Source organism: Hylobates moloch, unplaced genomic scaffold (assembly GCF_009828535.3).
Source record: "Hylobates moloch isolate HMO894 unplaced genomic scaffold, HMol_V3 SCAFFOLD_12, whole genome shotgun sequence".
Taxonomy (NCBI): Eukaryota; Metazoa; Chordata; class Mammalia; order Primates; family Hylobatidae; genus Hylobates; species Hylobates moloch.
This window is the reverse complement of record NW_026652287.1, coordinates 39,514,504-39,529,589: the sequence shown is the minus strand read 5'-3', so window position 1 is coordinate 39,529,589 and position 15,086 is coordinate 39,514,504. Positions and strand designations below refer to the sequence as shown.

At 51.2% G+C, this 15,086-nt stretch overlaps 1 protein-coding gene across 6 annotated transcripts in view; it reads left to right on the top strand.

Moving 5' to 3' along the window:
* SLC25A23 (solute carrier family 25 member 23) overlaps positions 1 to 14,057 on the top strand; it is a 29,740-nt gene extending 15,683 nt beyond the window's left edge. For 2 of the 6 annotated variants that reach the window (XM_032169420.2, XM_032169416.2), the window contains 3 exons: positions 1,318 to 1,468; positions 4,042 to 4,222; positions 10,113 to 10,234. In XM_032169420.2, coding sequence (XP_032025311.1) covers positions 1,318 to 1,468; positions 4,042 to 4,222; positions 10,113 to 10,134 — 354 coding nt within the window. In that variant the 3' untranslated portion in view covers positions 10,135 to 10,234. Of the gene's footprint in view, positions 1 to 1,317; positions 1,469 to 4,041; positions 6,073 to 10,112; positions 11,065 to 13,610 lie in introns of those variants that run through there. The other 4 variants (XM_032169421.2, XM_032169417.2, XR_009208935.1 and 1 more) reach the window with 3 other exon arrangements.
* The last annotated feature ends 1,029 nt before the right edge of the window (positions 14,058 to 15,086 follow it).

Here is a 15,086-nt window from a genome sequence, read left to right as displayed (position 1 = left end):
ACATGGTGAAACCCCATCTCTACTAATAATACAAAAATTAGCCAGGCGTGATGGCACATGCTTGTAATCCTAGCTACTTGGGAGGCTGAAGCAGGAGAATCGCTTGAAGCCGGGAGGCGGAGGTTGCAGTCAGCCGAGATTGCACCGTTGCACTCCTGCCTGGACAACAAGAATGAAACGCCGTCTCTGAAAAAAAAGAAGGGGCCTTGTGCCAGGCATGGTGGCTCATGCCTGTAATCCCAGCACTTTGGGAGGCCGAGGGGGGAGGATCGCTTGAGCCCAGGAGTTTGAGACCAGCCTGGGCAACATAGTGAGACTCCATCTCTGTAAAAAGAAAAATAATTAGGCCGGGTATGGTGGCTCATTCCTGTAATCCCAGCACTTTGGGAGCCCGAGCCAGGCGGATCATGAGGTCAGGAGATTGAGACCATCCTGGCCAACATGGTGAAACCCCGTCTCTACTAAAAATACAAAAAATTAGCCAGGTGTGGTGGCACACACCTGTAGTCCCAGCTACCCAGGAGGCTGAGGCAAGAGAATCACTTGAACCCGGGAGGTAGAGATTGCAGTGAGCCGAGATCACACCACTGCACTCCAGCCTGGGCAACAGAGCAAGACTTCGTCTCAAAATAATAATAATAATATTTTTTTTTTTTTTTTGAGACGGCATCTCACTCTGTCACCCAGGCTAGAGTGCAGTGGCACAATCTTGGCTCACTGCAAGCTCCGCCTCCTGGGTTCAGGCCATTCTCGTGCCTCAGCCTCCCGAGTAGCTGGGACTACAGGCGCCCGCCACCACGCCCGGCTAATTTTTTGTATTTTTAGTAGAGACGAGGTTTCACCGTGTTGGCCAGGATGGTCTCGATCTCCTGACCTCGTGATCCGCCCACCTCTGCCTCCCAAAGTGCTGGGATTACAGGCGTGAGCCACCACGCCCGGCCAATAATAATAATTTTTTAAAAAAGAAGGACCCCTGTGATGACATTGGGCCACTCAGATAATCCAAAATAATCTCATCTCAAGATCCTTAACTGAATCCCATCTGCAAAGTCCTTTGTGTCATCTTGGGTAACATATGCAGAGGTTCCAGAGATTAGGGCATAGTCAGTACAGGGGACCCTTATTCCACCTACCAGAGAGGGTCCAGATGAAGACTGGGTGAGGGGACTCAGGGAAAGGGCTGGCCCGGCCCCTAGGAGGTACCAAGTGCTCAGCTAGTAGCAGCTGTCATGGGATACAGAACTGGCCAGCAGGCCTTTGAAGCCAGGGCCCTGGGGTCACCCACCCCAACCCTCCCTACTCCCTTCTCCACTCCAGACTCTGAAGAACTGGTGGCTTCAGCAGTACAGCCATGACTCGGCAGACCCAGGCATCCTCGTGCTCCTGGCCTGCGGTACCATATCCAGCACCTGCGGCCAGATAGCCAGTTACCCCCTGGCCCTGGTCCGGACCCGCATGCAGGCACAAGGTGAGGCCTGGGCGGGAGGATGGGGCAGGGGGAATCTCATCGCTTGGGCCCCAGCTTCTCCCAGGTAGAGCCCTGGGCTGGGACCCTCCTGGATTTGGATGGGCTTCTCTGGGCCTCAGTTTCCCCATTTGTGACGTTGAAATGGAAGTCCTTGACTTTCATGGAGCTGAGGATTAACTAGGATAACAGGTGCAGTGGGTACAGGAAGAGAGCCCTTGCAGACTTAGCTGGGATGTCATCGCTGGCAAATGTCTAGCATTTCCAGGCTGGTAACTTGAACTCTAATTTGTAAGCCTGGGTTATCGTGAGCGGGAGGCTAGGAACAGCGGTAGGGAGGGAGCAATCAGGGCCAGAGCGGTTATTGTTTTTGTCTGTATTTTTCTTTTATGAATTATTTCCCCCCTGTCTCCTCCACCACTACCCTCCCATTCTCCCTGAATCTGTTTTGAGAATTTTCTTGAGAATTTTAGTGTTTGTGTTTTGTGATTTTCACTGGAGATGTGTCAGTGCACAAGACAGACACGGTCCCCACCCTCATAGAGCTCACAGGCTGGAGAGGAAGGAAGATGCTAAATAAATCATTCTGGAATTAAGTATTGATTTAGGGTTGTATAAAGGGAGAAGGAGGCTGGGCGTGGTGGCTCACGCTTGTAATCCCAGCACTTTGGGAGGCCGAGGCGGGTGGATCATGAGGTCAGGAGATCGAGACCATGGTGAAACCCCATCTCTACTAAAAATACAAAAAAAAAAAAAAAATTAGCCGGGCGTGGTAGCGGGCGCCTGTAGTCCCAGCTACTCGGAGAGGCTGAGGCAGGAGAATGGCGTGAACCCGGGAGGCGGAGCTTGCAGTGAGCTGAGATTGGGCCACTGCACTCCAGCCTGGGCGACAGAGCGAGACTCCGCCTCAAAAAAAAAAAAAAAAAGGGAGAAGGAGGCCGGGCACAGTGGCTCACATCTGTAATCCCGGCACTTTAGGAGGCCAAAGAGGAAGAATCGTTTGAGTCCAGGAGTTTGAGACCAGCCCGGGCAACATAGCAAGACCCCATCTTTTTTTAAAAAATGAAGAAATAAATTAGCCAGGCGTGGTGGCGGGTGCCTGTAGTCCCAACAACTTGGGAGGCTGAGGCTGGAGGATCACTTGAGGCTGCAATGAGCTATGATTATGCCACCACACTCCAGCCTGGGTGACAGTGAGACCCTGTCTCAAAAAAGTGGTTGGGGGCCAGGGGTAGTGGCTCACGCCTACCATCCCAGCACCTTGGGAGGCCTAGGTGGGTGGATCACCTGAGGTCAGGAGTTTGAGACTAGCCTGACCAACATGGCTAAACCCCGTCTCTACTAAAAATACAAAAATTAGCCGGGTGTGGTAGCAGGCGCCTGTAATCTTAGCTACTCGAGAGGCTGAGGCAGGAGAATCACTTGAACCCAGCAGGCATAGGTTGCAGTGAGCCAAGATCGTGCCATTGCACTCCAGCCTAGGCAACAGGAGTGAAAACTCTGTCTCAAAAAAAAAAAAGGGCTGGGCATGGTGGCACACGCCTGTAATCCCAGCACTTTGGGAGGCCGAGGCAGGTGGATCACCTGAGCTTAAGAGTTCAAGGGCCAGGTGCAGTGGCTCACGCCTGTAATCCCAGCACTTTGGGAGGCCGAGGCGGGCAGATCACCTGAGGTTGGGAGTTGGAGACCAGCCTGACCAACATGGAGAAACCTCGTCTCTACTAAAAATACAAAAAAATTAGCCGGGCAAGGTGGCGCATGCCTGTAATCTCAGCTACTCGGGAGGCTGAGGCAGGAGAATCACTTGATCCCATGAGGCAGAGGTTTTGGTGAGCCAAGATTGTGCCTTTGCACTCCAGCCTGGGCAACAAGAGAGAGACTCTGTCGCCTGGCCGGGGTGGTCAGTTGTAATCCCGATTTGGAGGCCGGGGGGATCATCCAAAAGGTCGAGTGAGACAGGTGGAAAAAAGACCAGCCTGACCAACATGGTGAAACCCTATCTCTACCAAATACAAAAAAATTAGCCAGGTGTGGTGGCACGTGCCTGTAATCCCAGCTACTTGGGAGGCTGAGGCAGGAGAATTGCTTGAACCCGGGAGGCGGAGGTTGCAGTGAGCCGAGATTGCACCATTGCACTCCAGCCTGGGCAACAAGAGCGAAACTCCGTCTAAAAAACAAAAAGTGAGTGGAGGGCAGGGAGGAGCCTGACTTAGACTGGAGCACCAAGGAGGAGTCCCCTGGGAGCTGGCTGTGGGATAGGGTTTGGGAATATGAGTAGGAGTCAGCTGGGAGAGGAGAGAGGGAACCTGGCTCCAGGAGGAGGACATTTCTGTCCTTTCTCACCTTGCACACCCATACCTGCTCCATTTCTAATTGTCCCCAAACTTGGCACGAAAAGATGAGCAGCCAGTTCCAAGGTCAATACAAGTCTCGACTCTGAGTGGTAGGTCCCACTGTTAGTCTAACCTCCTTCATTCGTGCTGCAATGACACCACCTGGCCCAACCCTGGGGGGTAGGAGGGGGAAGTGAAAGGGGAATGTTGGCCTTACCTGGTACCCCCCCCGCCCCCTCCCAGCCTCCATCGAGGGTGGCCCCCAGTTGTCCATGCTGGGTCTGCTACGTCACATCCTGTCCCAGGAGGGCATGCGGGGCCTCTACCGGGGGATCGCCCCCAACTTCATGAAGGTTATTCCAGCTGTGAGCATCTCCTATGTGGTCTACGAGAACATGAAGCAGGCCTTGGGGGTCACGTCCAGGTGAGGGACCCGGAGCCCGTCCCCCCGATCCCTCACCCCCCTACACCTCAGCCACTGGAGACTGATGATCCAACCACAGGATCCCCACTCTTTGGCCACGAGATCCCAGTACCCAGATCCCGGATCCTAGACTCCTATGCCCAACCACTGGGTCATGGATCCCCACCCTTCAGCCACTAGATCCCAGATCCTCCTGTAACCATAACTGTGGATCCCTTACTTCAGCAACTCAAGTGTGCTACCCTAACCACAAGATCCAAGATTATCCACACCCCAGCCCTTAATCCCCATCGCCCAAATCACTGGATCCTGCAGCCCCACATCCCAAGGTGGATCCCACACTTCCCTGCGCCTCCTACTGGATCCTGGACCTCCACGTCTTAACCACTGGATCCCACACAAATCAGTGAATGGATCCCGACACCCCAACCACAGAAGCACGGATTCCCTGTACCTCAACACCCAGACCCTGCCTCCCTCAGGCACCAGATCCAGTGTCCTAGTGAAACACTGGATCTTAGATCCCCAAACCCAGATCCCCATGCCTCGAGCCCTGGATCTCCAAGCTCAGCTGCTGGATTCTGGATGTCAACAAACCTCACCACTGGATCCTGACAACCACAATGCCTGGATCCTGGGGCCCCCATCACTGGATCCCAGATCCCCTCACCCCATCCACTGGATTCCTGCACTGGTTTTTTGTTGTTGTTTTTTTTTAACTTCGACACTGGGTCTCAGATCCTTCTGCTCTGACTGCCAGATCCCTACATTTCAGGCGCTACACCTTCCACCCCCAGGCACTGGATCCCAGATTCCTAAGCCCCCACCCACCAGATTCTGGCTCCTAAAACAAGTGTGGGGGCCCCAGTGGCACAGCAAGTGGATCCTGGCAAATGCAGCTGCTGGATTCCAGATTCTGGATCCCCAGTCCCTCTGCCCAGTCCCTCAGTGTTGAAACCTCATCTCTTGAAGGCAGACCCTGATATTCCAAGGCACTGAATCCCAAGCCCTTAACCCCTGGTTTCTGATCTGAATCTTCCAGGCGCCGGGTCCCACATGTTCAGGCCCCAAGTCTAGATCCTGGCAGCCCAGTCACACAGTATCCCACACACACTGATGCCCAGAGCCGACTTCTCATGACATGAAATTGCATGGTCGAGAGAGCCTGTGGGGAAGGAAGCCCAGATCCTGGCTGCGACCTGCACGGATGCTGGATTCCCCCTCACCCCACCTCTGCATGGCCACCCCCTCCTGGAACCACTCCACTCCCTGCATCCACACACTTCACAGCATCTTCCATCCCCCTCCCACCTTCTAGGCAAATAGTCCCCAGAGCTGTGTCCCTCCAAGGGGTCCGAGGAATCACTCACTCCTGGAGGCTGGCAAGGAGACAGTCTGAGGCCAGGGACCCATGAAGGGGTGTCCCCACCCCAGCACTACCAGCGCCACCCCAGCACTACCAGCGCCTCCCCAGGCTTCCAGAGTTGAAAACCAGGAGAAAATCGGCAAAGACCACCCTTCCGTAAACCCAAGCACCCGATGATGCAAAAAACAAACAAAAAAAACCCGCCAAATCCCCAAATTCATTCCAGATCTATTTTTCTACCAGAGAGAGGAGCAAAGTCCTCCTCCCCTACGCCCGTACATTCTACACTTCATAGTTGGATTCTGAGCTTAGGATAATCTGGAGACCCCATGGAGGGACTTGGAAAGGGGAACTGGGATTTGGGGAGGGGCTGGAGGACTTCCGCACGCTTCCACCTCCTTCGACCTCCACCGCGCCCCGCCTCCCTGCCTGTGTGTGTTATTTCAAAGGAAAAGAACAAAAGGAATAAATTTTCTAAGCTCTTTTATTGTGGTTTTTACTGCAAAGGGGGTGGGTGGCGATGGGACCACCTTAGTCTACCCCTAGGGAAGGGACAAGGGGCTGCTTCCCAACACCCACAGTTCCAAGAGCCAGGAAATGATTCCCTCTTTGAACTTCAGTTTACACATCTATAAAATGGGAGCAGGGGAGGGAGTCCATGTTTATAACCCCTTCTAAATTTTCTGAGTTTTATTATTTTTATTATTTTTTTTTCAGACGGAGTCTCACTCTGTTGCCTAGGCCAGAGTGCAGTGGCACAGTCTCAGCTCACTGCAACCTCTGCCTCCTGGGTTCAAGCGATTCTCCTACCTCAGCCTCCTGAGTAGCTGGGATTACAGGCGCCTGCCACCACGCCCGGCTAATTTTTTGTATTTTTAGGAGAGACAGAGTTTCACCATGTTGGCCAGGCTGGTCTCGAACTCCTGACCTCAAGTGATCCACCCGCCTCAGCCTCCCAAAATGCTCGGATTACAGGTGTGAGCCGCCACACCCGGCCTCTGTATTTTTTTTTCAAATTAAAATTTCAATTTTTTTTTTCAAATTATCCTTTTCCTAGGGTTGCCAGACCAAATTACCACAAACAGGATGGCTTGAAATAATTTGTGTGTGTGTGTATGTGTGTGTGTGTGTGTGTGAGAGAGAGAGAGAGAGACAGGATCTCAGTCTGCAGCCCAGGTTAGAGTGTAGTGGTACAATCGTAGCTGACTGCAGCCTCGAATTCCTGTGCTAAAGCGATCCTCCCACCACAGCCTCCTGAGTATCTGGGACCACAGGGACCACAGGCACATGCACTGTTATGTCCAGCTAATTTTTTTTTTTTTGAGACAGGGTCTTGCTCTGTCGCCCAGGCTGGAGTGCAGTGGTGCGATCTCGGCTCACTGCAGCTTACACCTCCTGGGCTCAAGTGACCCTCCCACCTCAGCCTCCCAAGTAGCTAGGACTATAGGCAATCGCCACCATGCCCAACTAACTTTTTGTTTGTTTCTTTGCTTGTTTGTTTGTTTGTGATGCTGTCTCGCTCTGTCGCCCAGGCTGGAGTGCAGTGACACGATCTCGGCTCACTGCCACCTCTGCCTCCCAGGTTCAAGCAATTCTCCCACCTCAGTCTCCCAAGCAGCTAGAACCACAGGCATATGCCACCATGCCTGGCTAATTTTTTTTTTTTTGAGATGGGAGTCTTGCTCTTGTTTCCCAGGCTGGAGTACAGTGGCTCGATTTCGGATCACTACAACCTCTGCCTCCCAGGTTCAAGCGATTCTCCTGCCTCAGCCTCCAGAGTAGCTGGTATTACAGGCGTGCACCACCACACTCTGCTAATTTTTGTATTTTTAGTAGAGACCAGGTATTCCCATGTTGGCCAGGCTGGTCTCGAAGTCCTGACCTCAGGTGATCTGCCCACCTCAGCCTCCCAAAGTGCTGGGATTACAGATGTGAGCCACAGTGCCTGGCCTAATTATTATTACTTCTTTTTTGTGGAAATAAGATGTCGTCATGTTGCCCAGGCTCATCTTGAACTCGTGGGGTCAAACAATTCGTCAGCCTTCAGCCTCCCAAAGTGCTAGGATTACAGGTGTGAGCCACCGCACATGGTCCTTGGTGTTCCTTGGCTTATGATAGACCCATCACTCCATTGCCTGCCTATCTTCATACTGTATGCTCCCTTATGTGTGTCTGTGTCTCTGCCCAAATTTCCATCCTTTTTTGAGATGGAGTTTCGCTCTGTTTCCCCAGCTGTTACTAATAATGACATGATCTCGGCTCACTGCAACCTCCGCTTCCTGGGTTGCAAGTGATCCTCCTGCCTCAGCCTCCAGAATAGCTGGGATTACAGGTGCACACCATCACACCTGGCTAATGTTTGTATTTTTAGTAGAGACGGGGTTTCAGTATGCTGGTCTTGAACTCCTGACCTCAAGTGATCCACCCACCTCAGCCTCCCAAAGTGCAAATTCCATGTTTTTTTTTTTTTGGAGTGCAGTGGCATGATCTCAGCTCACTGCAAGCTCGGCCTCCCGGGTTTACGCCATTCTCCTGCCTCAGCCTCCCGAGTAGCTGGGACTACAGGCACCCGCCACCACACCCAGCTAATTTTTTTTTGTATTTTTAGTAGAGATGGGGTTTCACTGTGTTAGCCAGGATGGTCTCGATCTCCTGACCTCATGATTCCACCCACCTCGGCCTCCCAAAGTGCTGGGATTATAGGCATGAGCCACCACGCCCGGCCTTTTTTTGTTTGTTTTTTGAGATGGAGTCTTGCTCTGTCACCCAGGCTGGAGTGCAGTGGCGCGATCTCAGCTCACTGCAAGCTCCGCCTCCTGGGTTCACGCCATTCTCCTACCTCAGCCTCCCGAGTAGCTGGGACTACAGGGATCCGCCACCATGCCTGGCTAATTTTTTGTATTTTTAGTAGAGACAGGGTTTCACCATGTTAGCCAGGATGGTCTTGAACTCCTGACCTTGTGATCCGCCCGCCTTGGCCTCCCAAAGTGCTGGGATTACAGGCATGAGCCACTGTGCCCGGCCGATTCCATATCTTGTAAGGACAGCAGTCATCGGATTAGGGCACCCCCTAATCCAGTGTAACTTCATTTTAACTTGATTATATCTACAAAGACCGTATTTCCAAATAAGGTCACATTCTCACGTTGCAAGGGTTAGGGCTTGAACACATCTTTTTGGGGGACACAGTTCAACCCGCAATGAGTAATTCAAATTCACTGTAGAAAAAATAGAAAATTCAGGGTAGGTGGGATAGCTCATGTCTATAAACCCAGCACTTTGGGAGGTCAGGGTGGGAGGATCGCTTGAGGCCAGGAGTTTGAGACCAGCCTGGGCAACATAGTGAGACTCCATTTCTACAAAAAAATTTTCAATTAGCTGGGCATGATGGCATATACCTGTAGTTCCAGCTGCTCAGGAGGCTGAGATGGGAGGATGACTTGAGCTCAGGAGTTCAAGGTCACTTGAGCCCAGGAGTTTGAGACCAGCCTGGGCAACATGGCGAAACCCTGTTTCTACTAAACATATAAAAATTAGCTGGGTGTGGTGGAGTACACCTGTAATCCCAGCTCCTCGGGAGGCTGAGGCAGGAGAATCACTTGAACCCAGGAGGCAGAGGTTGCAGAGAGCCAAGATCCGTCTCAAATTAAAAAAAAAAAAAAGAAAGAAAGAAAGAAAGAATTCACACTCTCTTCCTGCCAGCAGAGGTGTTAAAAATTTTTTTTAGTAGAATTCACACTTTTGTGTAGCCCCTCTCGTGTTGTACCAGAGTGGGTTTCTCTAAGAGAATACAATAGAAGTGATCCTACATCACTTCCCAGATTCCGTTATAAAAGGCACTGTAGGCCGGGCACAGTGGCTCACACCTGTAATCCCAACACTTTGGGAGGCCGAGGCAGGCGGATCACTTGAGGTCAGGAGTTTGAGACCAGCCTGGCCAACATGGTGAAACCCCATCTCTACTAAAAATACAAAAATTATCTGGGCGTGGTGTTGCATGCCTGTGATCCCAGCTACTTGGGAGGCTGAGGCAGGACAATCACTTGAACCCAGGAGACGGAGGTTGCAATGAGCCAAGATTGCTCCATTGCACTCCAGCCTGGGTAACAGAGCGAGATTCCATCTCAAAAAATAAAAAAATAAAAGGCTGGGTGCGGTGGCTCACGCCTATAATCCTAGCATTTTAGGAGGCCGAGGCGGGTGAATCACCTGAGGTCAGGAGTTCGAGACCAGCCTGGCCAACATGGCAACCTCGTCTCTACTAAAAGTACAAAAATTAGGCAGACGTGGTGGCGGGCACCTATAATCCCAGCTACTCAGGAGGCTGAGGCAGGCGAATTGCTTAAACCTGGGTGGCAGAGGTTGCAGTGAGTCGAGATTGCACCACTGCACTCCAGCCTGGGCAACAAGAGCAAAACTACATCTCAAAGAAAAAAGAAAAAAAAGACACTGTCGCTACTATCTTGGTTATTGCTTATATGCTCTCTCTCTCTCTTTCGCTTTCTCATAACATTTGCTCTGAAGGAAGCCGGTGGCCATGCCGTGAGCAGCCTTATGGAGAGGACCATGTGGTGAGGAACTCAGCCAATAACCATGTAACTGAGCTTGGAAGAGGATCTTGCTGTCCTGGCCAACATCTCACTGCAATTCCATCAGTTGAATTCCCTGGATAGTCCAAGCTTTGTGGATCCCTCCACCGGAACAACTGGATCCCAGTACCTGAATCCTGAATCTTAGACTCTTATACTTCAAACATTGAATCACAGGAACACCCGGCTCAGCGGCTCCTGAGTTCCTAATGCTCAGAACATGGGTGAGATGATAAACGTTTGTTGTGTTAAGCTGCCAACCTTTGGTGGGGGGTAATTCGTCACATGGCAACAGCTGACTAATACATATACACCTACATGTATATGATTTTGTCAGGTTTTTTTTTTTTGGTTTTGGTTTTGGTTTTGGTTTTTGAAACAGGGTCTCACTCTGTCCCCTCCCCACGCAGGAGTGCAGGGGTACAATCATGGCTCACTGCAGCTTCAAACTCCCAGGCTCAGGTGATGCTCCCATCTCAGCCTCTGGAGTAGCTGGGACCACAGGCACACACCACCGTGCCTGACTACTTTTTTTTTTTTTTTTAGAGACTGGGTCTTACTCTGTCACCCAGGCTGGAGTGCAGTGGCACAATCATAGCTCACTGCAGCCTCTAATTCCTGTGCTCAAGGGAGCCTCCCCCTTCAGCCTCCCAAGTAGCTGGGACTACAGGTGCACATGACCACACCTGGCTAATTTTTAAATTTTTATGTAGAAAAATTTCTTGCTTTGCTGCCCAGGCTGGTCTTGAACTCCTGGACTCAAGTGATCCTCCTGCCTCAGCCTCCTGAGTAGCTGGGATTACAGGCGTGCACCACCACACCCAGCTAATTTTTGTTATTTTTAGTAGACACAGAGTTTTATCATGTTGGCCAGGCCGGTCTCAAACTCCTGACCTCAGGCGATCCGCCCACCTTGGCCTCCCAAAGTGCTAGAATTACAGGTGTGAGCCACCACACCCAGCCAAAAATAATTTTTAAAAATTAGCTGGGCGTGGTGTCCGCACCTGTGTTCCTAGCCACTTAGGTGGCTGAGGTGGGAGAACCACCTGAACAGAGAGGTCAAGGGGATTGACCTTAATTGTGCCACTAGACTCCAGCCTGGGTGACAGAGTGAGACCATCTTCCCATCAGCTGTTTAGCAACCTTAATTCTTTTGTTGTTTTTTTTTTTGAGACAAGGTCTCGCTCTGTCACCCAGGCTGGAGTTCAGTGGCAAGATCTCAGCTCACTGCAGCCTCCACCTCCCATGCTCAAGCAATCCTCCCACCTCAGCCTCCTGAGTAGCTGGGACTACAGGCATGGACCACCATGCCCAGCTAATTTTTGTATTTTTTGTAGAGACAGGGGTCTGGCCATGTTGCCCAGGCTGGTCTCGAACTCCTGGGCTCAAGTGATCCACCTGCCTTGACGTCCCAAAGTGCTGGTATTATAGGCGTGAGCCACTGTGCCCAGCCTAACAACGTTTTGTTGTTGTTGTTTGCTTGTTTGAGATGGAGTCTCGCTCTGTTGCCCAGGCTAGACTGCAATGGCGTGATCTCAGCTCACTGCAACCTCCGTCTCCTGGGTTCAAGCCATTCTCCTGTCTCAGCCTCCATAGTAGCTGAGATTACAGGGGCCCACCATCAAGCCTGGCTAATTTTTGTATTTTTAGGAGAGACTGGGTTTCACCATGTTGGTCAGGCTGGTCTCAAACTCCTGACCTCAGGTGATCCGCCCACCTCGGCTTCCCAAAGTGCTGGGATTACAGGCGTGAGCCACCGCATCAGGCCTAGCAACCTTAATTGTATCTGCAAACTTAATTCCCTTTTGCCATGTAACAAATGTAAGTCAGCCCAGGCTGCTATAAGGAAACACTAAAGGGCAGCGTCTTAAACTGCAGAGATCTATTTCTGGAGGCTGGGAAATCCAACATTAAGGTGGCTGGCTAGCTCAGTTCCTGCTGAGGGATTTCTTCCTGCCATGCCTTCTTGCTGCATTCCCCCCATGGCAGACAGAGAGAGAGAAAGAGCTCTGGTTTGTCTTTTTCTTATAGGGAACTAATTCCATCTTGTGGGGGCCATCCTCATGAGTTCATCTAACCCTAATGACCCCCCAAAGGCCCTATCTCCAAATTCCAACCCACTGGGAGACAGGGCTTCAACATAAGAATTTTTTTATTTTTTATTTTTTATTTTTTATTATACTTTAGGTTTTAGGGTACATGTGCACAATGTGCAGGTTTGTTACATATGTATCCATGTGCCATGTTGATTTCTTGCACCCATTAACTCGTCATTTAGCATTAGGTATATCTCCTAATGCTGTCCCTCCCCCCTCCCAACATAAGAATTTTGATAGGGCCCAGTGTGGTGTCTCATGCTATAATCCCAGCACTTTGGATGAGGCAGGAGGATTGCTTGAGGCCAGGAGTTCAAGATCAGCCTGGGCAACATAGCAAGACCCCTACAGAAACAAAAAAAAGTAGCCAGGCATGGAGGTGTGTGCTTTTGCAGTCCCAGCCACTCAGGAGGCTGAGGTGGGAGGATCACTTGAGCCCACAGGAGATTGAAGCTGCAATGAGCCATGATTGCACCCCTGCACTCCAGCCCAGCCTGGGCAATAGAGCAAGACCCCTTCTCTGAAAAAAAAAAAAATTAACAAAAAAATAATTTTGAGCCGGGCATGGTGGCTCACGCCTGTAATCCCAACACTTTGGGAGGCCAAGGCAGGTGGACCACTTGAGGTCAGGAATTCAAGACCAGCCTGGCCAACATGGCGAAACCCCGTGTCTACTAAAAATACAAAAATTGTCCAGGCGTGGTGGTGGATGCCGGCAATTCCAGCTACTTGGGAGGCTGAGACACAAGAATCCCTTGAACCCAGGAGGCAGAGGTTGCAGTGAGCCGAGATCGCACCACTGCACTCCAGTCTGGGCAACAGAGCGAGAATCCGTCTCAAAACAACAACAATAATAATAATTTTGGGGCCGGGCACGGTGGCTCATGCCTGTAATCCCAGCACTTTGGGAGGCCAAGGCGGGCGGATCACGAGGTCAGGAGATCGAGACCATCCTGGCTAACATGGTGAAACCCCGTCTCTACTAAAACATACAAAAAATTAGCCGGGCGTGGTGGCGGATGCCTGTAGCCCCAGCTACTCGGGAGGCTGAGGCAGGAGAATGGTGTGAACCCAGGAGGGGGAGCTTGCAGTGAGCCGAGATCGCGCCACTGCACTCTAGCCTGGGCGGCAGAGTGAGATTCTGTCTCAAAAAAACGATAATAATAATAATAATAATTTTGACGGGACACAATTCAATTTATAACGATAACATATTTATTGGTTTGGGGGATTAGGAGGTGGACATTTGGGGGAAAGGGGCCATCATGTTGCCCACCACACCCAGTGAGGTCACAGGGGCGTTTGTGACTTCATCCTCCTCTTGGTCCCCCACACAGCCCTCCCACTAGACACTCCCGCATGGTAGCTGGAGCAGCAAACGACTGCTTAGGGATTTGAAGCCAGGTGTCCTAACTTCCTCCATGGGCGCTCAGCCTGGGGAACCTCAGAACGCTTGCTCCAGGATCCAGACGCCGTTTAGGAGGGTCAAGACCTTATTCATCAAAGCCCCGCCTCCCCCCCCATCCTGGAACCCTGGCTGTACACACGTTTGGCCACATGCATGACAACAACCTTGAACATCTCCCTTCACAGCAGGTGAGTTTAGGAAACACTGGTGTCCCGGCGCCTCTGGTCCGGACTGCAGGGAGAGGCCAGGCTACCCACGCCCTCTACGGGCCCACTCCCCTGCTAGCAGACCTAGAATTCCACCTTGAAGGCAGGGCGGGGCAGGGAGGCAGGGCGCGATGGCTCACGCATGTAATCTCAGCACTTTGGGAGGTTGAGGTGGATGGGTCACTTGAGGACAGGAGTTCAAGACCAGCCTGGCCAACATGCCGAAACCCTATCTCTACTAAAATTACAAAACGTAGCCAGGCATGGTGGTTGGTGCCTGTAGTACCAGCTCCTCAGGAGGCTGAGGCAGGAGAATCGCTTGAACTCAGGAGGTAGAGGTTGCAGTGAGCCTAGATCTCATCACTGCACTCGAGCCAGGGCAACACAGCGAGATTCTGTCTCAAAAAATAAGAATAAATTAAGAGTCTAGATATTTTCCTAATTACATTTGTATTCCTCCTTGGATCCTCCATGAGTAACTTAGAGAGTCTATATTATATTGGCTGGGTGTGGTGGCTCACACCTGTAATCCCAGCACTTTGGGAGGCTGAGGCGGGTGGATCACTTGAGGTCAGGAGTTCAAGACCAGCCTGGCCAACATGGTGAAACCCCACCTCTACTAAAAATAATACAAAAATTTGCTGGGCATGTTGGCACGTCCCTGTAATCCCAGCTACTCGGGAGGCTGAGGCAGGAGAATCACTTGAACCCAGAGGGCGGAGGTTGCAGTGAGCCGAGATCACACCATTGCACTCCAGCCTGGGCAACAAGAGCAAAACTCCATCTCAAAAAAAAAAAAAAAAAGAGAGAGTCTATATGATACCAATTCCTTTGGTAGAGACATGATTTATCACCCAGTATAAGGACAAGCTTTGGACATAGTCCCTACTTGGGAGGCTGAGACACGAGAATCGCTTGAACCAGTGGGATGGCGGTTGCAGTGAGCCAAGATTGCACCACTGTACTCCAGCCTGGGTGATAGAGTGAGACTCTGTCTAAAAAAAACAAAAAAAAAAAACAAAACAAACAAACAAAAAACGGGGGGGAGGGCTGGGCGTGGTGGCTCATACCTGTAATCCCAGCACTTTGGGAGGCCGAGGTGGGTGAACCACTTGAGGTCAGGAGTTAGGAACCAGCCTGGCCAACATAGTAAAACCTGTCTCTACTAAAAAAAAAAAAAAAAAAAAAAAAAAAAAAAA